Genomic DNA, 25,768 nt, shown 5'->3' with positions numbered 1-25,768 from the left:
TGTTAAAATTAATCTCAGTTCAGTAAGCACTCATTTTTTTAATTTATTTTTTAATCTTTTAAAATTTATTTTTATTGTAAACAAATGGGATACATGTTGTTTCTCTGTACACGGCAGTAAGCACTTACTAAGCAGATGTCTTCCCATGGCCTTGGTGGATCCAGGGAGTGAGAGGATATTCTTCCCCGTCTATCAGCGAAGGCAATGACTGATGGAGGTGGGTGGAGGCGGCAGAAGGGAACACTCATCCCACTGATCTCCTCTTCCAAGTGTCCCCTCAAGAGCAGGGGCCCCAGGGACTATGAGGAAATGCTCCCTCGCTACACATGGGACTGTGACCCCCCTCTCGAGAGCCCCACTCTCACTCCCTTCAAGAACAAATTTGCTGGGCTGGGGAGATAGCTCAGTGGGTAGAGCAGTTGCCTCGCCTGCACAAGGCCCTGGGTTCAATCCCCAGCACCACCAAAAACAAAAAAGACCAAAATTTGCTGCTGAGTTGCACATGGTACAATTAGCAGATGCCTTTAACTCCATCATGCACCCCAGATTTTGAGCTGAAGCCATGCCTTTCTGCGGCAGTTCACAGTCACTGACCGACTTGGCCCTGGAGCTCACTACAGGGTTGGCCAAGACTTCACCGCATTCGCATTGAGCTCTGAGTGTCTCCTGCCTGATTCTGCCTCTTCCCCGTTTATCTTTCCTTGCTCTAAGGAAACACCTGAGGCAGCTAGCTTATAAAGAAAAAAAAGTGGCCTTGGCTAAGAGTTTGGGAGGTTTCCAAGATCCGGCTGTGGGAGGGGACATGGGTTTGGCCTGTGGAGAGGGCAGCGGATGGTGGTTCACCACAGCAGGACGAGGGTAGGAGCAGACGGTCACAGCTCAGAACAGAGCAGAGACAGACCACAGTCCCACAGCCCCTCAAGGCATGCCCCCAATGACCTAAGGGCAACGCTTGAAGACTGACAACACTGCCGCATAGCACTGGGCGCCAACTCTTTGCACACGCTTGGAAGACACACAAAGCCGAACCACAGCAGAGCCGGGAGACCACTCTCACACTGGACGCCATCCCCGCGCCCGCTTCCGGAAGACCCGACTGACAAAGGCTGTCACTGAAATAGATCCACAGTCCATGCCCTGTCTTCGTGATCACGGCCTCGAGGGCCCCACAGCTCCAGCCAAGCTCCCTGTTTCCTCTCCATCCCTTTGTCACCCAGTCTCCACACAACTACCAAAGGGATTTTTTTAAAACATAGATCTTGTTTTGTTGGACTTCAAACCTATCCATTCCTCCCTCCACCACCCCGAGGCTGGACAGCCCCTCAAGGCCCGGCCCCGCCTCCCTTCCCAGCCTCTGCTCACTCTGCCAGTCCCACTGGCCTTCCTTCTGTTTCTGGAACATCCCACGCTCATTTCTGCCCCAGGGTCTTTGCACTAGTTGCTCCCTCTGCCTAGAACACTCCATCTTTCCCCAGATTTCTGCATGGCTGTTTCCTCAGGTCATTTAGGCCTCAACTCAAATTCAGGCCTATTCTGAGAACGTGACGAATGACGTCCGCCTCCCAACTCCCCAGGTCCCAGATGTCCTGTAACTATCACACCACTTCAAAATTCCTCTTTGTAGTTCTCACCGCTATTGTAAATTGACTTGCTTGTTTAATTATTCATTTGTTTACTGTCTGCCTCCTCACTAGAAGAGGAACTCTGAGGTTCCCTGGTCCCCACCCCAGTGCCTGGCACTGTGCGTCACAAGGATGTTCTAAAACTTTTTTTTTTTTTTTTTTAATTTACAGCAGAATTCTCTCACCCTAAGAGTGGAATGAAAATGAAGAAATACAAAACCCAGGAGACAGGAGCTAAGATGGAAAGCATTCCCATGTTCTGGAAGTTTCCTGGAGAATTCTGACCATGCTTTGAAGAATTCTGTGTTAGGTTTGAGGAAGGCCCAACAAAGAGCCCAGGAGAAACACTCCGTGTCCTCACCTCCCCGCCTGTGTCCCAGCAGCAGCAGCATCGTCTGTTCGGGGATGAGCCCAGCCGGAACTCATCCAGAGGCACCTGGGAGGCTCCATGCTGGGGCTAGAGAAGAATCTAGGTGGTGTGGCCTTCCCGGCTGGGGGCCACATGCAGGGAGGAGACAGGCCAGTGTCCTGGGGGATGGGAGGCGAGGCGGGAAGATGAGCACGTTCTGATTACCAACAGGCTTGCAATCCCAGGAAGCTAACATAATAAGAGATTTATCACGGCTGTCCGTGGACACCCATTTTATAGATGGAAAACTGAGGCACAGAACCAGGAAAGGCCTGAGATTTGATCCTACTTGCAAGTTAGCCTACCATGGCTTCGGATGCTGGCAAAAGAGTCGAGACAATCCTGGTCAGAGACAAAAGACCTTATTACTTAGGCAGCATGAATATCCCAGGGGATTGGGGGTGAGGAGATGGGGCACAGGCCACCCTAGGTCTGCGTCACAGCCAAGCAACCGTGAGTTTAGGTATCTCCAATCTTTTATGAGGGCCTGTGAGCTATCCTGCCCTACTTTTAGCCCAGAGACAAGAACTTCATTATTCTGATCAGCGAACAAACCTGCTCTCTGGTCCAGAGGGAAACACTTCCGCTGTTTTCCAAGGCTGTTCATCATTCAGACATCCTTGAAATGAGGATCCTGAACAAGAGATGGAAGCCACTAACAGGTTTTTAAGCAGGAAAGTGACATGTTCCTATCACAAATTTAAAATCCACACTAAGGGACAAACAGACCGGTTTAAACAAGATTCACCTCCAGCCCGAGACCCACTTATCCACTTGCCCCCAAATTTGCACAGGACAGCTCACATAAAGGCGGCACCATCTGATGCCCAAGTCACCGTGGCTCTGCTGTTCCTGGCAGTGGCTCCCTCTCATGGCCTCTCCTTTCCTTCCCTGAAACTCCCATGACAGTTTCTCCTGGGGACTTTGTCTGTGTGTCTGTCCCCACAGGACACAAGAAGATGCACCCAGGGTCCTAATGCTCCATATGCCTCCAGGGCTTCGGGGGGCCCTGCCGCCTGCCTCCGCCTCCGGAGAGCCCAGTCACCTCCATCTGGGAGATGCCCTCTCCAAGCTGTGCTGCAGGGCTGGGTTTTCAGGTCACCGCTTCAGCGAGGACCAACTCACGTCCACACACACACGGCTCTGGGGCTTTGCTGGAGATAGAGCTTGCATGCACCTTGCTCCCAGCTTAAGACTCAGATCTGGACAAAAATCCCTGACTCCCAGAGATGGGGTGGGCAGGGTGGGCGTCATCCCCATGGTGGGGAGAAACGGGATGGAGCACATGCCCAGGGACCACTGGACACGATCCCAGTGGCCAGACAGGGTCCTGCGGGGCTGTTGCCTCCTCAGAAATGTTTCAGTACCCACCCCCACACCACTCAAGACCACAGTGGCAGCCATGGTGGCCCCGAGACCCTGGCTTGAGACTTCCCTGCAAGTCGGGAATGCAGGCCTGGAAGGGGTCAGGGCTTGGTCCCCAGCTTACCAAGCAATTCCCGTGAGCCACAGGCTACCATGAGGACATCCGCAGCCTTCCCGGGGCGTCCAGCCCTGAGAATCCACGCTGGTCAGGGCAGATTTGTGCAGAAGCGAAGCTGGAGCTGGATGTGAAGGATGGTAGGATTTTTAAAGTTTCTAGTTGCAAAGTTGATTTCCTACAGAATATATATAGACATTTTTGACAGAATGAAGTAAGATGCTTCTCCACCGCGCCGCCCTAGCTCAGCTGCTCCCCTTCCCGCTGTTCCTTCCCTGCCTGGGTGGCTTGCCCAAGGGTCTTCCTTCCTGCTGCCCTAAGGCAGACTGTGCAGGGGTTTGGGGGGGCCTGTGCCCTGCAAGGATTCAGAGGAGGGGATTTCTGCCACCCCCTGAGATCACAGAAATACTTTTTTAATGGGGGTAGAGGGAAGGGAACTCCTTTCGGAGGTCAGAGGTGGCAGGCGACAGGTAGATGGCCAATGGTACAAACAGGGGTTAGGTCAGAACCCCACCCCCACCCAACGCTGGCCTCTTCATCCTCTGCATCTCCAGCCCAGGTTCCTCCAGTGGTCTGGGTCCAGTCAGAAGCGCCAGGGCACAAACACTGCTGCCTCGCACACTAGCTGTGCGACCTTGGCCAGCGACTTGCCCCGGCGGGCCTCAGTTTCCTCACTTGTATTGTGAGCATGTCCCCAGTGGGGCTTAATTGAGACCCGGCTGTAGCGCGCTCGGCACAAAGCTGCAGGAAATCTCCCTGCGAGGTGGCTGTCGGCATTACGGGTACCCGGGTGAGGCGGAGGCCACGAGGGGAGGGCTGGGGGTCGCCCAGGACCCCGCCGCGCGACCACCGGGTCGCCGCCCTCTGCGCTGCGCGGGCGGTGACAAAGAAGTCCTGGGTGTGGCCCCGGCCCGCGCGGCATCCTCCGGCGATCGCACCTGGGCGCCCGGCACGCAACGGGTGCGGGGCTGGGCCAGGGCCGCCGGGGGAGCGAGTGGGGCGGGGCCGCGGCGCCCGCTCCCTCCCCGCCGCCCGCCGCCTTCTCCTCCTCCCGCCGCCCGGGCTCAGAGCGGCGGCAGCAGCGGCCGCGGCGACAGCTCCGGCTCCCGCTCGCGAACCGCCCCGCGCTCCCGGGCCCCGCGCCCCGACCCCGCCGCCGCGCCTGCCGGGGCCTCTGCGCCCCGCCGCCCGCCTCACGCTGAAGTTCCTGGCTGTGCTGCTGGCCGCGGGCATGCTGGCGTTCCTCGGTGCCGTCATCTGCATCATCGCCAGCGTGCCCCTGGCGGCCAGCCCCGCGCGGGCGCTGCCCGGCGGCACCGACAACGCCTCGGCCGCCGCGGGCGCCGCCGCGTCCCCGGGCCCGCAGCGCAGCCTGAGCGCGCTGCACGGCGCGGGAGGCTCGGCCGGGCCCTCGGCGCTGCCCGGGGCGCCGGTGGCCAGCGCGCACCCGCTGCCGCCCGGGCCGCTCTTCAGCCGCTTCCTGTGCACGCCGCTGGCGGCCGCCTGCCCGTCGGGGACCGAGCAGGGGGACGCGGCGGGCGCGGCGCCGGGCGAGCGCGAAGAGCTGCTGCTGCTGCAGAGCACGGCCGAGCAGCTGCGCCAGACGGCGCTGCAGCAGGAGGCGCGCATCCGCGCCGACCAGGACACCATCCGCGAGCTCACCGGCAAGCTGGGCCGCTGCGAGAGCGGCCTGCCGCGCGGCCTCCAGGACACCGGGCCCCGCCGCGACACCATGGCCGACGGGGCCTGGGACTCGCCCGCGCTCATCCTGGAGCTGGAGGACGCCGTGCGCGCCCTCCGGGACCGCATAGACCGCATCGAGGTGAGCGCCGCGCGCGCGCCGTCGGGGAGCCGCCGGGGTGGGAGGGGCCGCGGGCGGCGCGCGAGAGCACCGGGTGCCCACTGCCACACCCGCGGATCTCCGAGTCTCGGGTCTCCAGTCTGTGTAACTGGGAGGCGCTTTCCTCGCGGTCAAGGCGGGAGGGTTGCTGTCGGGAGCAGGCAGGCGTCTGGGACCGTGACCGAGGCACCTGGAGATCCCTTTTCTCTTCATTCTCCGTGCACCTCCCTGAGCCTGTTTCCGCGACTGTAAAATGGTATAACAGCGTCCACTTGTAGCGGAAATTGAACGTGTGTGGAAATGCTTGGCACGCATAAAGAGCTCAATAAATGTCCATTTCCTTCTCGAACCCCCCAAACAGCGCCAGTCCCACGGCACGGCCAGGGCATGAGACGCACTGTCCAAGACTCAGGACACCTCGAAATGCCAAAGATCTGAGAACAGAATGCCCATAAGAAACCTGGGTGCCTCTCACTCTCTCTTGGGGGCTATGGATCTTTCTCAGCTGCTCAGAGTCTAGGTCCAGCCTCAGACACTTGGAAGGCCACAGCCCTTGGGTGGGGAATGGATGGAGAATGGGGCCCCACCCTGGTTCCTCCTCTTCCACTCACCTGTTCCAGATTTCCAGGGCTAGGTGCTGGGTCAGGCATGGGTGTTGAGGCCAGCCTGCTTCTGTTGTGTGCGATCCTGGGCCAGTCGTTCTCCTTTGGAGTCTTTCCATCTCCTTCCTCCAAAGGTGCAGGTCAGACCATCAGACTGGGCAGAACAAACAGCAGGGAGACCCTGACGTCCCCAGTTGTGGAGGTGGACCCCAAGAAGGGAGCTGGCTTTGTGGAAAAGGGGAGAAGGTGAAAAGCCATCTGACCCCACCACCTCTTTCCGGTCTGAGTGCCACCAAGCAAGGTGAGGGTGGAGAGGGGAAGGAAGTGAACGTGGGGACCCCACAGCTCCTTAAGTGAAATCCCAGGGCAAGCGACACAGGTGATACCCTCTGGAAGGCTGGCCATGCCCCTGACCAGCAGTCCTCCAGTCTGCTAACTGCAGCACCCACCCCAGTGTGCCAGAGCCACCGCTCACAGCCACTGCAGCCGACCTCTGTTCCCCTCACAGGTGGGAAAACCCCAGCTTGGGCATAATGAGAGGAAAGCCAGTCCAGCACCCCTCTCCCCGGACTCCACCTGCAGAGTAAGGAAATTACCAGGGACAAGCTTAAACTTCAAAGTGAAGGGGAACCTCAGTTTCTTCACCCGTGAAATGGGCATAACAATAGCACGTACCTCACTGGTGACGGGAGGTTGAGTGAGCCTATCTAATGTAAAGGACCCAGAACAGTCTCTGGCTCAGAGGCTTGCTCGGGCAATTTGAGTGATTGCTATTTTGATCGTTATGCTATAATATCACCGATTTTAAAAAATACAACCAAAATCATAATTGGAAACAAACTCTCCTTTGGGAAAACAGATTTTTATTCATGTAAAATAATTAATGTCCAGTCTGCCTCCTTTGGCCTGTCGTGGCCCCCACCCCCATGCCCAGATGGCACAGGCGTCTCCTCCCACGTGTGGGCTGGCAGGCTGGGCTGGCCTGGATCTGTTCCCCCAGCACCTGCAGCACTTGGCAGAGTGGGGTCCCCCGCCCTGAGCGCCCACTGAGCTGGGGGACCCTGGTGGCAGGTCTGGCAGCAGGTTGCCTTCTAGGTGGGGGCGAGGGGCCTGGCTTCCCCTCATACACCTTGGACATGAAGAAAGAAGGGGGTGGCCACACCTGGCCACCAGGCCTGCCTTCGAGCCTGGCACTCAGAGCCTGTCTCGGAGGCTGCAGCCTGGAGCCCTCTTCTCGGGAGGGACCACGCTTTCTGAAGCCGACATCTAATTTCTCATTTCTCTTCCCATTTCGTATCTTCAAGAAGCCCCAGATTTTTCAGGGTCTACCTTCTCTGCCACCATGATCCTGAAAGTGCTCTTGCTAATGTCCCCAGAGCTGATGGAGACTTTTCTTTTCTCGCTGGGCCCTGTCTGACATCCGATTCTTGGTTATTCCCTCGAACCCTTGGCTTTGAAACCCTCTCCACCTGCCCCTCCTGCCTGCTCTGCCCAGGCTTCTGTTTCCTCGCAGGCTCCGCCTCCTGTATGGTGTGTGTCCCTCTTGGCTGGCTTGCCCTTTTCCTTGTGTGAACCCAGCCACATCTGGAAGCTTCCAGCACCCATTTCACAGTGGGCCAAACCAAATCTCAGTTCCAGCCTTGACTTCCTTCCCGTGTTCCTTGGACACTGCTACCTCCTGAGCACCTGCCTCTGACCTCCCCAGCTCCTAACCGCACCCTGTTCTACCTGCTCCAAGGAGCCATCTGGGGTCCCCCGGCTCCTGGACTCTGCACACCTGCAGCAGCCTCTTGGCTGGTGTCCCACCTCCAGGCACATCCCCCCTCCCTCCCTCCCCTCCCAGGCAACCCCAGGGGTCCTCCGCAAGTCCCCAGAAGGGCTGCCCTGGGGTGCAGACTCGCAGGCTGCAGTCTGGGATCTGGCTGGGCTTTCCAGACTCATCTTCCCTGGCTCTGCCTGGATCCCCCCAGCACTTCCTTCTCCTTAGTGAAGAGTCTGCCCTGAGGTCACCTCCTCCCAGAGGCCTTCCCTGATGGTGCTGTGCCCACCCCACACCATGCTGTCCCTGCCCATCGTCACCCACTCATCTTTGACTCACCCCCTCCCCTCCCAGCCACACCTGACTAAAACCTTCTCCCCGCAGACCTCACGTGGCAGCCACATTAGGAGACACTTAGGAGGAATCATCTTTTTTATGTATGTATAGACATATGTATTTATTTATTGCTGTTCATTGAAAGAGTCAAAGGTTTGGGGGGAAATTTCATTTAATCTTTCCCCTTTTGCACTTCCCCAGTCCCTAGGCATGCGCAGTCCTCTCTGCCCAGCCTGCTGTGTAATTAGCATGTTAATGACTGACACAATTCACTGGGGCTCATCCTCCAGCCCTTTCTCCCCTCAGTCACTTGCTCCTGTTGCTGGGGACGTGGGCTGTGTCTGATTGTTTTCCTTCTAGATTCTCATTGCACATCAATTTAATGCAGAGTTGTCTGTTTTCTTTTTGAGTCTGTTGAATCATTTCTTTCACTGAATTCCCAGGAGGAGCATGACCGGGTCGGAGGATATTGACTTTTCTCCCCGATACTAGAGATGGAACCCAGGACCTCACGCATGCTAGGCAGCTGCTCTACCACTGAGCCACATACCTAGCCCTTTTTTATTTTGAGGTAGGGGCTTGCTAAGTTGCCCAGTCTGGCCTCAAACTTTCCATCCTCCTGCCTCAGCCTCCCAAGTAGCTGGATTATAGGTGTGTGACTTTTTATGGCTATGACCAAGAACTGCTTTCTAAGAGACTTAGACCATTCGTGTGGGTCGCCATGAATGCCCGTCCCAGTATTTCATTTTTGAGCTGATTTATGTGCACAATGAAACTTCAAGGTTGATTTAGCATTTCTTTGACATGAGCCCCATCCTTACCTCAGCCTGGCAAACTGATTGCCTCCCTGATCCTGGAGTAGGAGCCATAGCAAGGAATGTCCTGGTGCTGATCTCAGGAGATGCTGGATTCAGGGAAGCCACAATTTCTGCTCTATCAAAAATCAATGATAGCTGGCTGGAGTTGTGGCTCCGTGGTGGAGCGCTTGCTTAGCACATGTGAGGCACTGGGTTCGATCCTCAACACCACCTAAAAATAAATAAATAAATAAATAAAATAAAGGTATTATGTCCATCTACAACTAAAATATATATATATTTTAAAAATCTATGATAGCAATTATAAGTCACGGTTACAGAGCACTTACCCTGCGTCAGGAACTATGCATTAACTCATTTAATCCTTATGAAATCTCTGTGGGGAAGTACTATTCTATTCCCCCTTTACAAAGAAACAGTTGTTCAGAGAGGTTAAGAAACTGGCCCCAGGTCACACAGCAGTGGAGCCTGGATTTGATCTATCTAGTGTCTGGCTCCAGAGCTCTAATTCTTTATCTAACTCCAGACTCATCTGCAGGGGTCAGACCTCATTCACCTGCAAGAAAGAAAGACAAGGGGGGGCAGGGCCTGTTGCTGAGTGCCGTGCTGGACCATTTTGGCCTCAGCGTGCTCCAAATAAGATGGCACAGGCCAGTCCTCCAAGGCTTCTCCTCTGGCTGCCCAGGTAACCCGGGGCCTCGCTGTGCTGCTATGACAACAAGTGAACCTTACAAGGCACTTGCCACATACCTAGTAGCTAGTCCAGTCTTCAGTCCTGTGAAACAGGCCGTATGCAATCCATCTTACCTGTGGGATCTGGAGGCTCAGAGTCTGGGGGCACCTAGTGGGCACATCCCTGCCCCACACCCACACAGTAGGCCAGATGCTCCCAGACACCCTCCCAGCTCCAAACAGCTTCTGCCGCAGGAAGGCTGGCTGGGCAGGCTGAGTTCTTGCTTGTGACTCTCCTTTTCTGGGCCTCAGTGTCCTCGTCTGTAAAATGAGAGAAAGGGGCTGGTTGAGGCCCACACTGGAGTCCCTCAACCTCTGGCTGCAGCTGGTGGTGGCCCCTTCATCCTACCAAGAAGCCTGGCTTCTTTGTTTATGTATTTGTTTTTTGTGGTTCTGGGGATTTCACCCAGGGGTGCTCACCACTGAGCCACATGCCTGGCCCTTATTTTTTATTTGAGACAGCATCTGGCTAAGTCGTCCAGGTTGGCCTCAAATTTGCCATCCTCCTGCCTCAGCCTCCTGAGCCACTGGGATTACAGGCCACTGCATCTGCTGAAGCCTGGCTTCTTAAACCCCACCTCTGCCACCTGCTGGCTGTGACCTCAGAAAACTCCTTCTCCTCTCCCGTCCTCAGTCTCCCATCTGTCAAATGGGCAGCACTATCCGGTGTCCTTTTAGACTCATCCCTGGCAGGCCTTCCTCTGGAAGGGGAGACCCTTCCTTGCTGTTCAAGCTGGTAGGAGCCACTCAGGCAGAAGGCAGGGCATGCCCCGTAGATGTCTTAGATCCAAAGTACAGAAAAGCTCACCTCTCTTGCTTCCAGAGGACACAGATCCTACATGGACAGCTCCCTGGACACTGGTGCACAGATACAGCACCCCCAGGTAAAAACTAAGAGCCCTCCCCGGGAGACTCCCCCCACCCCTCAAAGTCAGTGCCTCCCCGCATCCCTAGACCAGCCTTTGTCCCCAGGGGTCCGTCTGGCTTGTGCTTGAACCTGGGCCTCCTTTGTGTCTGGTGGCTCATTACACAGTACATCCGGGACATGCAGTCCCGAGGCAGGTGGTTTGTGGGTTTTCCTTGCTGGGTGGCATCTCATTGTAAGGATGGGCTTTCGGTCATTCACCTGTCCCTCTGCCCATGGGCCTTTGGGTTCTCCCTGATGCCACAAATAAAGCTGCGGTGGACGTCTTCGTGACATCTTTCAGTGGCTGTCAGCATCTGTCCTTCCCCGGGAGTGGGGCGTCTGGGAGGCAGGAGGGGGTATATTTAGCTCAGGAGGGACTGCCAAACGTTTCCCAAAGTGGTGGAGAGTTGACACGCCCACGTGCGTTTGAGCCTGCCAGCCTGGGCCGGTCATTTTCAGACACCCCTGTCCTGGTGGGCGTGGAGCAGGCCCGCGTGGTTCTGATCTGTGCTGTCCTGATGGGTCCTGCTGTCCCACCTCTTTCCTTAGTGTGCATTGCCTGTGGGGGGTGGGGTGACAGAGGTCAGTACTCCTCCCCGAGGCAGGCGTGTGACCGGGTCTCTCCAGGACAGCCTTGGGTGCACCAGCCCATGGAACTCTGGGATGGGGATTGAGGTGCTCCACCCAAACTAGAGGCACTTAGGTGTCCCCACAGCCCTTGTTTAACTCCAGGGGAGACAGGCTCCCCTGGCACAGGGACCTGCCAGGGCCACACAGCGTGGCAGAGGTTGAGCTAGGGCCACCCCTAGGATTTCTGACAAAGGTGGTCTGGGGCCCAGAAGGTGTGTGGGCAGGGCCTGGGCGGAAGTTCTACAGCCTCCCGGAAGCAACAGCTGGATTCGGAGTCCCGGAGGGGACAGGTGAGGGGTTTGGGGAGATGGGTCCTAACCACGCCCTGGGACCCCCGAGCCCACCAGGGTGCCTGGGACATGCGCACCCTGCTGCGGCTCCAGAGAGAGCCCACTACCCTCTCTCGTCCTCCTTGCCTTCGTCTTCTCAAGACAGCTCCAAGTTGGCACTGGGGACCAGGAAGATAGAAACCCGTCTGGCCTCTACCCCTTGCTCTCCCGGCCTGGGTTGGTGGACACAGGGCAGCTGCTGGGTTGGCTCCTGAGGAGCAGGTGGGACAACAGGATGGACTGACATGGCTCCCACCAGCTCCTCTGAGAGGCCTCCCGGGACCCCTGCCCTGGTGCTCTGTGGGTGCTGTGTGCTCAGTGCTCTGGCTACCACTGTGTGGCAGCTGCCCCTGCCATATGAGCACACTGAGGCAGGGACAGGGTCTTCCTCCTTAGGGACACAGCAAGCATCAGGGATGAGATGCCTCCGTGCATTCTAAGCCTCCAGATCACGACTGCCCTCCCCTTCACAGACAGCGACATGAAGGGAGGCTCAGAGACATCTAGAAACCCACCCAGGTCATTCTGCTGGCACTTTGACCAATCGACCCAGGTCCAGGACCCATACTCCTGCCTCTTGATAATAACAAAGAATAGTAAGAACAGTTACGACCACGTGCCAACCACTCGTATACCAGACTTTACATCTACTCTTTCATGTTATCATTACTTGTGTCCCCAAATGTAGGTACTATTATGACTCACATCTTACAGATGAAACTGAGGGTCAGAATGGTTGAGCACTTTCCCCAAGGTCACAGATCTAAGAAGGAGCCTAGAAATAATGCAGACCTGGATGACGTGTCCACCACAGGAACACAGTTGACAGACGGATGAATGAGTAAAGACATGAATGAGCGCTCTGCAGCCGCCGGAGAAGCCCTCAGGGTCTCTCCTTGGAGCATCTTAGCTCAGGAGTCAGGGAAGTTGCCATTTGGAGCGGGGCAGGCCTTGGGGGGGAGGGGACGGGGGGGGGGACAGGGAGAGTGTTCTTGGCAGGAGGAACAGTGTGTGCGGAGGCCTTCCAGCTGGGGGAGTTGGGGCAGCTGGGGACTTACGGTGGGCGTGACAGGTAGCCTGCTGGGTAGAGTGTGGTCGAATAGTGGGGGCCGAGACTGGAGAGGGACTTTATGGTGACGGAGGGGCTGCTGGAGGGTTTTAAGCGGAATAACGCGGCCGGACTGAGTTTGGGTGGCGGCCTTGAGAAGGGTCAAAGGCACAGTCGGAACGCAGCCCAGGGGACAGGGCCTGTGCTGGGCAGAGACAAAGGGGCTGGGGGAGGCCGCGGGAAACGCGGGACTTGAACCTCTGCTTCGGGGATTTTGTCTTCTATTTTAAAAGCATTGCGAGGTATTTCAGACGAAGGGTGTAAGTGTCCGCCAGGCCCCTGTGGCTCTGGAGCAGAGGTCCCGGCCGCCGCTCCTCCTCCCGAGGCAGCCGGTTCGGCCCCGCCCCGCCCCGCCCCGCCCCGCCCCCGAGGGCCCCACCCCTCGGGCTCCGCCGTTCTGATTGGCTGGTGCCAGCCCCGCCTTCCTCTTGCCGAGGCCGCTGTCCTGCATCCTGACTCCACTATTCTGTGACTCTAAATGACCGCTCACTGCCTGAGACTCTCAATATATGACCCGAGGGAAAGATCTGGGTTGGAGACAAAGACAGTGACCCCTTCAAAAACTGGTTGAGTGGTGTTGGTCATAATAATGAGCTGACCCTCCAGGGCCACCTCCACCCTACGGGCATCCTGACACCTCGTCTAATCCTGACGATGCTAGGAGATAATATTATTACTGAGCCCTTTTTGCAGTGGGCAAACGGAGGCACCACACCTCGCACGGCAAGGTCGTTCAGCTGGTGGAGCCAGGACCGGAGCGGGCAGGACTCACGTAGGACTGGGGAATGATTGGTTTGGGAAGGTGGGGCGTGACCCACACTGCTGGCCCCAGACCTGTTCACTTTCCACCCTGCCCTGCGCCTCTGGACCTCACTCTGTACTCAGCAGGCAGGAGTGGTCTGTGCCCTCAAGGCAGACGGGACCACCAACATAGAACCCACTGGGCAAATAAACCATCTGAGACCCACACCAGCAGGGCCAGACCAAGGAGTGGACACAGGTTCTAGAATCAAGAGGACCCAGGTTGGAGTCCTGGCTGTTGGACTTTGCATCTGTGTGACCTTAGGCAGGCCACCTCCCTCTGGAGCCTCGGTGCCTTTGTTTTGTGAAGAGGGCTTCCGTACTTCCCTGGGTTGTTGAGAGCCCTGGAGAAGTGTTTGCTCAGAGCTTCCCTAGCCAGCAGGGCTTGGCATGCCGTGATGCTCACTGGGGACAGTGGCCCTATTAGCGTTCTTGGTATTGAGTGCTAAGAAGCCCAGCACACTAGCGACCGAGCTGGACTCTCCTGGGCTCTGCTCCAGGCCCAGTAAACTTACCCTAAACTCCACCTGCGCTCGCAGCAGGACAGCCCGGGCTCCAAGCCCTACTTTCCCACCTCATCAGGAGCTGAGTGGGGCAGTGACGTGGTCGTCACCCCCACTCTCCCGAGTCTCAGGCCAGGGGCCTACTTGGCAGCTGGCCAGGAGCCCACGCGGCACAGCGAGAGCCTGCAGCAGATGGCAAGGGGGGCGGGGGAACCACGTTCTGATTCACACGCTGGGGTGGGGAGGGGCTCCTGCGTGACGGTGGAGCCCACCTTCCTGGCCTCCTGGGCCGCCAGGCAGCAGAGTGGAGCATGTGGCCACCTCCCCAGCTGGCATGCATCCTGAGGGGGCAGCGAGGCAGCATCGGTGTAAATAGCAGGCCTCCCACTTGCCCTGGCGGCTCCCGCCCCGCGTGGGAGGGAGGACGTTAGCTGGAGAAGACGTCTGCTCCGCCAGTGCCAGGCAGTGCTGAGGGACTCCTGCCTCGGTTTCCCCAGCTGTGCACGGGGAGTGCCACCTTCGTGAGAGGCTGAGGATTCATGAGTACCTGCACGTGAAGTGACAGTGCCAGCCCGGCCGCGTCTCACTCAGTGCACGCCCTCTTTCTAAGCTTGGCACAGAGGCTGGTAAGAAACTGGGGGCAGATCAGAGGATCAGAGCCCAGGGCTGAGGGGGCCCTGCCATGGCGCTGTGATCACCCCTGTGAGCTCATCGCCACAGCCAATCTCCCCCCAGGCTCCTGCAAGTCCAGCCAGCTCAAATGCAATGTCCCTCCACAGGCCATGGTCAAGTAAAGCTCTGGAGATAGCAAGCCCCAACTCGCTGCTACGCCTCGTGGTTTGCACTAGCTTTTCTGGGCCTGATGGCCTGTCACTCCACCCTTCCCTTCCATCTGCCCTGGGGTGTACAGTGACTCCTGTCGTACCCATTTTACAGGAAGGGAAACTGAGGCCAGGATTTGTGGGTACCCTGCGAGTGAAAGGAGCCCTCAGGACAGGAAAAGATTGGCCCGATGAGATGGACGGATGAACGGAGAGGCCTACCCACCCATCCCTACTTCCACCCAGCCTGGGGACCACAAGGACAACTGGAAGGGTGGGCCGCTGTGACCTCCTAGATGGGCTTTGGGGGGGAAAGGCCATTGGGGTCTCTCTGCCCCACTGCTTCATGGGGTCCCCTGGCCCATTTTGCAGACTGGAATGTGGAGGTGGATCCTCAGTCCCCCTCCCCTACCACCAGGTGGAGGGGGAGGGCTGAATTTGCGCTGGTTCCAGACCCCTGAGGCAGCCTCGCTTCTTAGCCATAGGAACCACTTAGCAGAGCTTGGGACAGACAGGACAGAGGAGTGGCAGGGCAGGTGTCAAGAGCAACCAGGTGGCAAATGATGCAGAGTGAAGAGAGGGGCTGCCTGCGGACTCCTGCTGCCTGCCCCCATGTGACCGCAGGCGACTGTCACCCCGGTTTCCCTGCCCTCAAAAGGGGGACACTGATGGTACCTTCACCACAGACATGCCACTCAGATCTAGTAGGTGACCATTGGCAGGAGGCCTGTCGGGGCTGAGCCACAGAGAGAGCAGCTTCCCTCCTGACCCCAGCCCCTGCGCCATGCCCTGGACACCCAGGCTGGCCAGAACCTGGGCGGGGACCTTCCCACACGCCATTGCTTACCCGGCAGCCGGGCGAGCCACGGCACCATCCTGCAGAGGAGGACGGTGTCCCAGGTGGCAGCCCGCCGGCCAGTGCTCACGGGCACAGTGCCAGGGCTGCCAGTCCCTCCGTTCCTTGGCGTGAGGCCATGTTGCCATTCACGGGGGCAGCGCCCACGTCCCCCCCACTTTGAAACACGGGACACACTTATCCTCTTGCCACATGGCTAAAAATCAGGGATGTGCCTGTCACCCAGTAAATGACCAGCAAGGCTAGGGCTGGGCGGATGAGGCTGAGAGGGTCATCTCTGCTTGTCTCAAACTCCAGAGGCAGCCCCGGGCAGCCCGGGCACTCAGGAGGTGACAGGTCCTTGGGTTCTGCGTTGCTGTATCTCTAGCACCCTAACTGGGCCCAGCACATAGTAGGTGCGCAGTGAATGAACTGTGAGGATTTGATGAACTCATGTCTGGTCCTAGGCCTGGGGACAGGGCCATGGCCAGGCAGAGCAGGAGCCGTCCAGGCCTCTGGGAAGCACGAAGCCTCAGGATCGTGCAGGACCCAGGAACCCGAGGGGTGGCGACTGGTTTGGCTCCTAGAAGCTATTAGGAAATATTAGTCTCCCACTCACTTCCTGTGACGTGTCTGCCAGGGACTGTCCCCTCCAAGAGTCTGAACCCCGGGCCTCCTGCCCTCCCCCACCTGGAGGAGAGGAGAAGGAGAGCCCCTGCCCTGCCCTCCTCCGGCCAGGACGGCCAGCAGGACAGGAGGGGCTCCGAGCGCTCTGTCCTCCGCCCCGAACACTGTGCCCCGACCGTCATCGCAACCAGCCGGCTCTGTCTGTTGGCACTGGCCCTCAGTCCTCCCCACAGCCCCTCCAGCTAGGTGCCGTCGTCTCGGGAGAGAACGAGTTCAGAGCTCAGGGACCCACCCGGAGCCACAGGGCAGGCGGTTTCCAAGCTGGATTTGAGTCCTGAGCCGTCAAACCCCAGAGTCTGGGATCTCAGCCCTGGAAAGGCCGTGACACCAGAGCCTGTTCCGCAGTCCCTGGCTTATGCCCCTGGGTCTGCCTGGGACAGCAGTGCCACCTGCACAGAGCAAACGTCCCCGGGGGCAGTGGACACAGCCCGGGAGGCTGTCCCCAGGGGGGGACAAGCAGCCCGCAGGGCCGGCCCTGCCCTCAGGCACGTCCCAGCCCGGGGCAGTGGGGTGCTCTGGAAGCCCCCAGCGCTCTAGTGCAGCCGCCACGCCGTCCTGCCTAGAGGCTGACAGGTCCGCAAAGGCGCCCGCCTGGCTTCTGGAACGGCGGGTCTTGCTCCCTCCGGGACCTCACTGTCCCCTTCTCTGCCTTCTGAGCAGCAGGAGCTCCCGGCCCACGTGAACCTCTCGGCGGTCCCCGCCCCCGCCCCCGCGGTGCCCACCGCCCTGCACTCCAAGATGGACGAGCTGGAGGGGCAGCTGCTGGCCAAGGTGCTGGCGCTGGAGAAGGAACGCGTGGCCCTCAGCCACAGCAGCCACCGGCAGCGGCAGGAGGTGGAGAAGGAGCTGGGCGCCCTGCAGGACCGCGTGGCCGAGCTGGAGCACGGTGGGTCCCAGCCGCAGAGGGCAGCGGGCGAGGCCCCAGGCGCCAGTTCACCCCGAGCTCGCGCTTTCCGGAGGCTAAAGCTGGACGGGATGGTGGAGGAGGCTGAGAGTAGAGAGAGAATAACTGGGGGACATTATCTTCATCTTCAAAGTCATTACTGACAGTTCCCACTTCCTGGCTCTACGGAACCCCAGGAGTGGGCTAAGTACACAACATGTCAACTGCTTCAATCTTTACAAATGGCACAGGGATTTTCACAGGCGAGGAAACAGATTCAGAGAGGTCAAGTGACTTACCCAAGGTCACACAGCCAGTAAGTGGAGATTGAGACCTCCACCCCGGTCTGTTCCACTCCACCGTCATGCATTTATACACCCACAAATAACACCAGCAGCAAATCAGTCGGGGTTTTGTCATTAGTTTAACACCTGGGCCTGGCACTGCTGGGGGCGAGGTGGGGCACAGGAGCATAATGGATGACGTGTGGGTGTGGGTATCAGGAGGGCTCGCTGCAGGCTCTACCTCTGTCGCTGGCTTGCTCTGTGACCTGGGAAGGTCACTTCTTCCCCCAGGCCTGTTTTTCTCATCCAAGAATTGGGGGTTTAGGACTCACGAGCCCTCACGGAGCTTTTAGTCTTGAGACTTTGTGAAACCAGTTGGGCAGCAGGAGGAAGCTGGGCAGGGAGCTGGGACGGCCGAGGGGCAGGGTGGGCTCAGGACGGGGAACCCAGGCAGCCTCTGGAGGAGGCGGATCTCAAGCCAGTCCTTTTCTTTTTGTAGGGAGGTTGAACCCAGGGCTGCTTAACCACCGAGCCACCGCCCCTGTCCTCTTTCATTTTTATTATTATTTTTTTGAGACAGGGTCTCACTAAGTTGCTGGGAGCCTTGCTACGTTGCTGAGGCTGGTCTTGAACTTGCGATCCTTCTGCCTCAGCCTCTGAGTCACTAGGATTACAGGCCTGTGCCTCTGCACTTGGCTCAAGCCAGATCTGGAAAGCAGAGCTGGAGCAGATTTCAGGGTAAAGGGCCGTAGCTGGCAGAGCTTCAGGGAGGGGGCCCGGTGGCCCTCGGACAGCGTCCTAGCTGGATCACAGGGGCCTGTCCCTGCGTAGTCCTGCTGCTGGTCCCTCTACATGAGTCTCCTAAGGGATCGGGGAGAAGCCATCTCCAGGAGCTGCAGGCAGAGGGGAGGGAGGTCATTGCCGGACATTATGTGCCCTCATCTGTGACATGTGTTAAAGGGGCAGTTGCTGAGCCCTCCCTCTCCTATCATGCATCATATTGACCTTCATCCCAAGCCCCACCAGATCTGGGGATCCTGGGTTCACCATCTCTGGTCCCACCAACCAGCTGGGGGAGGGGGATTCTCCAGAAATCAGAACTCAGGGGCTGATGGGCACATGGCAGTACCCATGACTCATACTCTGGAGATATGTGTGGCAGGTGTTCCCCAACACCCTGCTTAGTGGTGGTGACTCCCTAGTTTACCCCCTGCAGAAAACCAAGAATGCTCAAGACATGGAATCCCAGACATTCTGAGTTGGAAGACACCTTGAATTGAAGAGAGTCAAGTCCCAGCTCTGCCACTTACTAGCTGGGCAACCTTGAGAAAATAACTTAACCTCTCTGTGCTAAGGTGACCTCATCTGCAAATGAAGATTATAACAGCATCTGCCTTGCGGGATTGCTATAACAATGAAATTGTATCTGTAACAGCACTTGAGGCCTGCTGCCTAGAGAGCACTACAGAATGCTTGCTACGCAGGCAAAGAACTCTAAATAATAATAAACGTAGCTTTATTATTTAGCTATAAAAAAATTTTAGAGGCAGAGGCTGCATATTTGCCTTCCCTTGTCTGGCCTCTTCACTTTACAGATAAGGAAACTGAGGCCCAGGGAAGGAAGGACAGCTCCCCAAGATCACCATGGGCCAGGCCCTGTATCTGTTCTGGTCCACCCAACCCTCACGCAACCCTAGGAGGGAGGAAATGTTACCACACTTTACTGAAGAAACTGAGGCCCAGAGAGGTTAAGTTGGACTTGTTGAAGGTCACACAGCCTAGAAATGGCAGAGTCAGGATTTGAACTCAGGACATCTGGGTCCAGACCCCTGGGGCTTTCACCGGGTCCCTCAGCCAGAGGCGGAGTAGAGAAGTTGCGGGGACGGACACCTGCGGGTGGCCAGGTGCTGCTAGCCCTCACTCTGGAGCGCCTGTGCCCCGGCCCTGGCCGGTGTCCACTGACCCCCACTCTGCCGTCCCCCAGGGTCCTCGGCCTACAGCCCCCCCGACGCCTTCAAGCTCAGCATCCCCATCCGCAACAACTACATGTACGGCCGCGTGCGGAAGGCGCTGCCCGAGCTCTACGCCTTCACAGCCTGCGTGTGGCTGCGGTCCAGGTCGGGCGGCTCCGGCCAGGGCACGCCCTTCTCCTACTCGGTGCCCGGGCAGGCCAACGAGATCGTGCTGCTGGAGGCCGGCCAGGAGCCCATGGAGCTGCTGATCAACGACAAGGTAGGCAGGAGGGCCTCCCGGGAGCACCTACCCGCACAGCAGGTTCAGCACACATTCAGCGCCTCCTGTGTACCAGGCGGGGTTCGGGGAAGGCAGGGGCAATCCAGATGGGGCTGGCCAGGCGGGGTCCTTCCCATTGTCTAGAGGAGGCAAGCGCGGTCACAGACTCTCGGTGACCTCCCCAGTGACCCAGCTAAGGTCACAGACTCTCGGTGACCTCCCCAGTGACCCAGCTAAGGTCACAGACTCTCGGTGACCTCCCCAGTGACCCAGCTAAGGTCACAGACTCTCGGTGACCTCCCCAGTGACCCAGCTAAGGTCACAGACTCTCGGTGACCTCCCCAGTGACCCAGCCACAGGGATGGTGCCTGTGCCCAGGGCCCTGGTCGTTCTCCTGGGCAGAGAGAGAGAAGGAAGTGAGGTGGGAGGACGACGGGGAGGGGCAGAGGCGAGGACCCCCTCCCCACCGTGGAGGAGACCCGGCGACAGCTCTGGACCTGAGCACAGGTGGCAGCGAGAGCCCCTCGCCCACTGAGTGAGCTGGCCTTCCGCCCGTCCTGCACCTTGATTTCCCTACCTGTTAGCAGGAAGGACGAGAGTCCCTCCACCTTAAGGTTGTCGTGGAGCGAGTGGCTGAACTCCACACAGAGGGCCAAGCACGCCTGACAGCTGTGAGCTCTGCTGTCACCCGAGGCGCAGCGCTGACAAGCTCCACCGTTGCCACCCCCGCCTGCCCCGCAGCCCGGGAGGCAGGTCCCCTGACTTCCCCATTCTGCAGTTGGAGCCGCGAGACTCAGCATGGAAGCCCGGGTTCCTGGCCACATGGCTGGTGGAGGGTGACGGTGTGATTTGGGGTTTGGGACACCGGAAGTCACCTCTCAGCCCCTCCCCTGTTCTGCCTCCTCACGCCCAGGCTCCCCCATGCCCCTTCCTGGCCCGGCTGGAAGGCAGGGAGAGGAGCGGTGATTGGCGGGGCAGGTGATGGGGGGAGAAGGAGAGCCTCTCGTCACCCCTGTCCCCAAAGCTCCTGCCCCACCTGCAACATTGCTTTGACCTTGCTGGCACGGTGATCCCTGAAGGTGCCCTGGACGTCCAGCACCACATGTCACACCCACCTGTGACTAGCTCACAGCTCACAGAGCCAGGAGACACCCCTCTGGGTGTCCTTGAGGAAAAAGGAAGGGGATGGGCCCAGGCACAGTGGATTTCTCTTGTGGTCCCAGAAGCTCCGAGACCACCCAGGCAGCCGGGCTCCATCTACACCCTGCCACCCGGTTCCCTTCACCACCCGCTGGCTGCCTTCCCTGGGCTCCCAAGGACAGCCCAGGAGTTCAGCACCCTGGACAGGGCACCTGGGTGGCCAGGACGGTCCTCTGCTCCCACGCCCTTCCCTCCGGGCCTTCACAGCCATGTGTCTCCCTGAGGTCCTGCCCTCCCGTGCAGGCACGGCTCACTTGAGGCCACCACCAGACCCACCTCCTCAGCGTCCAGAATCAGGCCTGGTGCCAAGTAGGCCTCAGAAAGCGTGAGGGGAGGGAGCCCTTTAGGAGCACCAAGTCCATGCCCAGCGAGTGCGGTTCACCTCACAGGCCAAGCCAGTCCCTCAGCAGAGCCCCGAGCCCTGTGAGCAATCTGGAGCTCGGGATCAATTAGCCTTGCCTTCCTGGCTGCACTCTGCCCTCCTTGGAGCACTTCGCCTTACAGACGAGGAAACCGAGGTCCAAGGAGGGAAGGACAGCCTCCCAAGGTCATGCAGGGGGTCGATGGCAGAACTAGGGCCAGACACCAGCACCTGGCCTCGAGTCCACAGCCTCTTCTGTTGCTGGACACTGGGTGCTGTGTGCAGAGGGAGCCAGCTAGGGGACACTGCCTCACCTGCATGACTGTGTGGGCCTAGAAGCAATGGAAAACCAAAGCTAGACCGTCCCTCGTGTCCTGAGGGAAGCTGCTTGGTTAGGCTGTGGGGGAAGAGAGAGGGGTCACGGGAACCCTGGGACTGAAGGGAGGCAGGGTCAGGACTTGAGCCAGTCCCTGGGTCTCCAGCCCCACGCCACTGCCCAGCTTTGGGCCTGTGGCACCTCTGACCTGGGGTTGTGGGACCTGTGTCCAGGTGGCCCAGCTGCCTCTGAGCCTGAAGGACAACATTTGGCACCACATCTGCATCGCCTGGACCACAAGGGATGGCCTGTGGTCTGCCTACCAGGACGGGGAGCTGCGAGGCTCTGGGGAGAACCTGGCAGCCTGGCACCCCATCAAGCCTCATGGGATCCTCATCCTGGGCCAGGAGCAGGTAAGGGTCGGACTGGTGTTAGACTGGAGTCTCAAGTGCTTATCCTGCCCACCCAGGGGCCCTGAGGAGGAGAGACAGGCAGAGGGGACCTGAGAACACCACAGTGGCCATTCAGGCTGACCTCACAATTGTACAAATGGGCAGACTGAGGGCAAAAGAGAGTAGAGACTGCCAAGGGGATTGGAACCTTAGGGAGGACAACCTCAAGGTGGGGCCATATCCTTGGAGGTGGGGCTAGGACCTGGATGTAAAGCTAGAACCTGGAGGTGGAGCTAGGACTCGAGGTGGGGCTAGGACCTGGAGGTGGGGCTAGGACCTGGAGGTAAAGCTAGAACCTGGAGGTGGAGCTAGGACCTGGAGGTAAAGCTAGAACCTGGAGGTGGAGCTAGGACTGGAGGTGGGGCTAGGACCTGGAGGTGGGGCTAGGACCTGGAGGTGGGGCTAGGACTGGAGGTGGGGCTAGGACCTGGAGGTGGGGCTAGGACTGGAGGTGGGGCTAGGACCTGGAGGTGGGGGATAGAACCTTGGAGGTGGGGGGTAGAACCTGGAGGTGGGGGGTAGAACCTTGGAGGTGGGGGGTAGAACCTTGGAGGTGAGTGTAGAACCTTGGGGGTGGGATTCAAATCTTGGAGGTGGGATTCAAACCTTAGAGATTGTTTTAGACAGCTTTTTTTGCTGCTGTGACTAAAAGATCTGACCAGAACAATTTTAGACAAGAAAAGTTTATTTGAGGACTCACAGTTCAGAGGCAGAACATCATGGCAGAAGAGTGTGGTGGAGGGAAGCAGCTCATATGATGATCAGGAAGCAGAGACTCCACTCTCCAAATACAAAATATATACCCCATAGCCATACCCCCAATGAACCGCTTCCTCCAACCACACCCCTCCTGCCTCTAGTTACTACTCACTGATTAGTAACTGATTGGGTTATGGCTATAACCCAATCATTTCTCCTCCAAACCTTCTTGCATTGTCTCACACGTGAACTTTGGGAGGACACCTCCCATCCAAGCCGTAACAGAGATGAAATAGAGCCCTGGGATGGGGCTATGTCCTTGGAGGTGGGGCCAGAACCTGGAGGTGGGGCTAGAACCTGCAGGTGGGACCTTGGAAGTGGTGTTGGAACCTTAGGGATGGAACTAAAACCTTGGAAGTGGAGCTAGAACCTTGAAGGTAGGACTAGAACCTTGAAGGTGGGGCTAGAACCTGGAGGTGGAGCTAGAGCCTTGGAGGTGGAACTAGAACCTTGGAGGTAGAGCTAGAACCTTGGAGGTAGAGCTAGAACCTTGGATATGGAGCTAGAACCTTGGAAGTGGAGCTAGGACCTTGGAAGTGGAGCTAGGACCTTGGAAGTGGATTTAGAACCTGGAGGTGGGGCTAGAACCTTGGAGGTGGAGCTAGAACCTTAGAGGTGGGACTAGAACCTTGAAGGTAGAGCTAGAACCTTGAAGGTAGGGCAAGAACCTGGAGGTGGGGCTAGAACATGGAGGTGGGCTAGAATCTTGAAGGTGGAGCTAGAACCATGGAGGTGGAGCTAGAACCTTAGAGGTGGGACTAGAACCTTGGGGGTAGAGCTAGAACCTTGAAGGTAGGACTAGAACCTGGAGGTGAGGCTAGAACCTGGAGGTGGGGCTAGAACCTGGAGGTGGGGCTAGAACCTTGAAGGTGGGGCTAGAACCTGGAGGTGAGGCTAGAACCTGGAGGTGGGGCTAGAACCTGGAGGTGGGGCTAGAACCTTGGGCAGAACTTCTGCAGGGACAGAGGGCTGGCTCTGAGACTGCCTGCTGTCTTTCTCCTGCCTCACTCCATGTCTCTCTCCTCTCCCTGCTGCTCTCTTGGCCTAGGATACCCTTGGGGGTCGATTTGATGCCACCCAGGCCTTCGTCGGTGACATCACCCAGTTTAACCTGTGGGACCATGCCCTGACACCTGCCCAGGTCCTGGGCATTGCCAACTGTACTGGTCCACTGCTGGGCAACGTCCTCCCCTGGGAGGACAAGTTGGTGGAGGCCTTTGGGGGTGCAACGAAGTCCTCTTTTGATGTCTGCAAGGGGCGAGCCAAGGCGTGAGGGGCCACCTCGCCCGCCAGCTGGGAGACCCTGGGGCGGCCCTTCCCTCCTCAGCCTGCCCACTCCTGGCCATGTCTCCCATTTCCCTCACCTGTACACACCTCCACCCTGCCCTACGATGGTGCCCCTCAGCCTCCTGGGTGGACGCAAGCCTCTCAAGTCAAGCCTGGGGAGTCCAGGCTCCGCCCGCCCTTTCCCATCAATCACATCTGAGTCCGCAACCTCAGCAGCAGCCCCACGGGTTGTGGATGGTGGTGGCCTTCCGCACCCTTGTCCCCATGCTGCAGTGGTCCCTTCCCCTGGGGCCACACAGGCAGTGGAAAGGGCATGGAAGGGGCCAACCCAGGCGCAGGAGAGCAGACTCCGCTCCCTCTTCTCCCAGCTGCCATGGGGCGGGGGTCTGGATGTAGCCGCCCCGCTCCCCCTTCCCTCCTGTCTCCGTGTGCAGTGGTGTGAATGTTGGTCCCGGGCCCAGTCTCACCCCACCTCAGTTTCCAGGACATTCCCTGCCCAGCCCCACCTGGAGGGCTGGGGACCAAAAGACCAGAGGCCAAAGGACTATAGTCACTCCTTGTGCCCCCCAGCAGCTGTGCCCACCAAGTGTGGTCCCCTCCCCCTCTGTGCCCAGGACAGGACTTGGGCCACTTTATCCAGTCTGGGAGCAGCTGAAGGCAGAGGCATCATGGCCAGGAGACCCCTCTGCATGGCCCCAGGGAGGGAAAAAGATGCTGAGAGGGTGGTACAGGCTGGACGGGCCCTGCTGCTAACCTGCTGTGTGGCCTCCTGTAAGTGCCTGCCCTCTCTGGGCCTGGCTTTCTCTTTGTGAGTTGAGGCTTTTGTACTGGCCATTTTCAAAAACTCTTCAGATGGACGGTGAGATGACCCTCCATGTGACCAGGTGGATAGTGCAGGGAAAACCTGAGGACCCAGGGACTTCGAAGGGCTAGGTCCTAGGTAGCAGATGGATCAAGTTGAGCATGTGTTAGGGTCAGCAGCCGGCTCCAAAGATCAAGGTTCTGTGTAAGGTTCAGGACAGACCAGACCTGCACATGGATTGTAACTATCAGCTCCTTCTGGGGCCCTCCAGCCTGGCACCCTTGCCTTCCCGAGACTGTCCTAAAGACCTTGAGTCCTCACCAGCTCCCCCAGGAGAGTGGAAGAATGCCAGAGCTGAGAAAAGCCACCCAGTCTCACCTCTTGCTGTGAGACATGGGGAAGAGTTCAGAGAGGGCAAGTAACTTGCACAGATCACACAGCCCAGTGGGGCAGAGCCAGCACTAGAATCCAGGGCTTTTGACTTCCTCTTCAGTGCTCCTCCCTCCACGCCATACTGCCTGCCTGTGAGGGTCTTTGACTCCAGCCCACACCTGAGAGTGTGCACATTTGCAAGGGCAGGAGGCTTTCCAGCATGCCACTGGAACATTTTCCTTTACACAACACCCAGACGTCTTGGCAGCTCAGGAGAGGGGGAGAGTGATCCCTGGGCACTGTGGCAGAAGGGACAGCTAGAGATGCACCTGTCTGAGCATCTGAGGGTGGCACTGGTGCCTCTCACCCCGCTTTCTGTTCCCTGCCTCCGCTGCCCATGGCCACTCAGCCCGAGCCGTGATGCGAGAGCCACAGGCCACCAGGCTCAGTGCCCTGGAAGCGTGGCGGGCACTTGTTGCCTCTGGCCCCAGATCCTTGTTTCCATTTCGAGGGCAGACGGATGGCGCAGCACCTCCAGCCCCAGTGCCCCTGGAAGGCAGGGCGGGCTTCAGCCGGAACCGCTGAGATCCCAGTTGCCCTG

At 58.4% G+C, this 25,768-nt stretch overlaps 1 protein-coding gene across 1 annotated transcript; it reads left to right on the top strand.

Annotated features, from left to right (window-relative positions):
• Positions 1-3,985: 3,985 nt before the first annotated feature.
• Nptxr (neuronal pentraxin receptor) lies at positions 3,986-23,983 on the top strand. The gene is made up of 6 exons (XM_047549817.1): positions 3,986-3,995; positions 4,237-5,333; positions 16,880-17,105; positions 19,371-19,618; positions 21,729-21,908; positions 23,755-23,983. Exons 1-6 carry the CDS (start codon positions 3,986-3,988, stop codon positions 23,977-23,979), a joined length of 1,986 nt encoding a protein of 661 aa, XP_047405773.1. The 3' UTR covers positions 23,980-23,983.
• The last annotated feature ends 1,785 nt before the right edge of the window (positions 23,984-25,768 follow it).

This window comes from Sciurus carolinensis, chromosome 4, assembly GCF_902686445.1.
Source record: "Sciurus carolinensis chromosome 4, mSciCar1.2, whole genome shotgun sequence".
NCBI classification, from domain to species: Eukaryota; Metazoa; Chordata; class Mammalia; order Rodentia; family Sciuridae; genus Sciurus; species Sciurus carolinensis.
Note: the sequence above shows the minus strand (reverse complement) of the source record. Positions and strands in the feature narration are given on the sequence as shown.

Bases quoted from the DNA above. Each gene is read 5' to 3' on its own strand.
- Nptxr (XM_047549817.1), top strand. The intron at 19,619-21,728 runs GTAGGCAGGAGG...ACCTGTGTCCAG, and splicing joins AGCTGCTGATCAACGACAAG to GTGGCCCAGCTGCCTCTGAG. The intron at 21,909-23,754 runs GTAAGGGTCGGA...CTCTTGGCCTAG, and splicing joins TCATCCTGGGCCAGGAGCAG to GATACCCTTGGGGGTCGATT.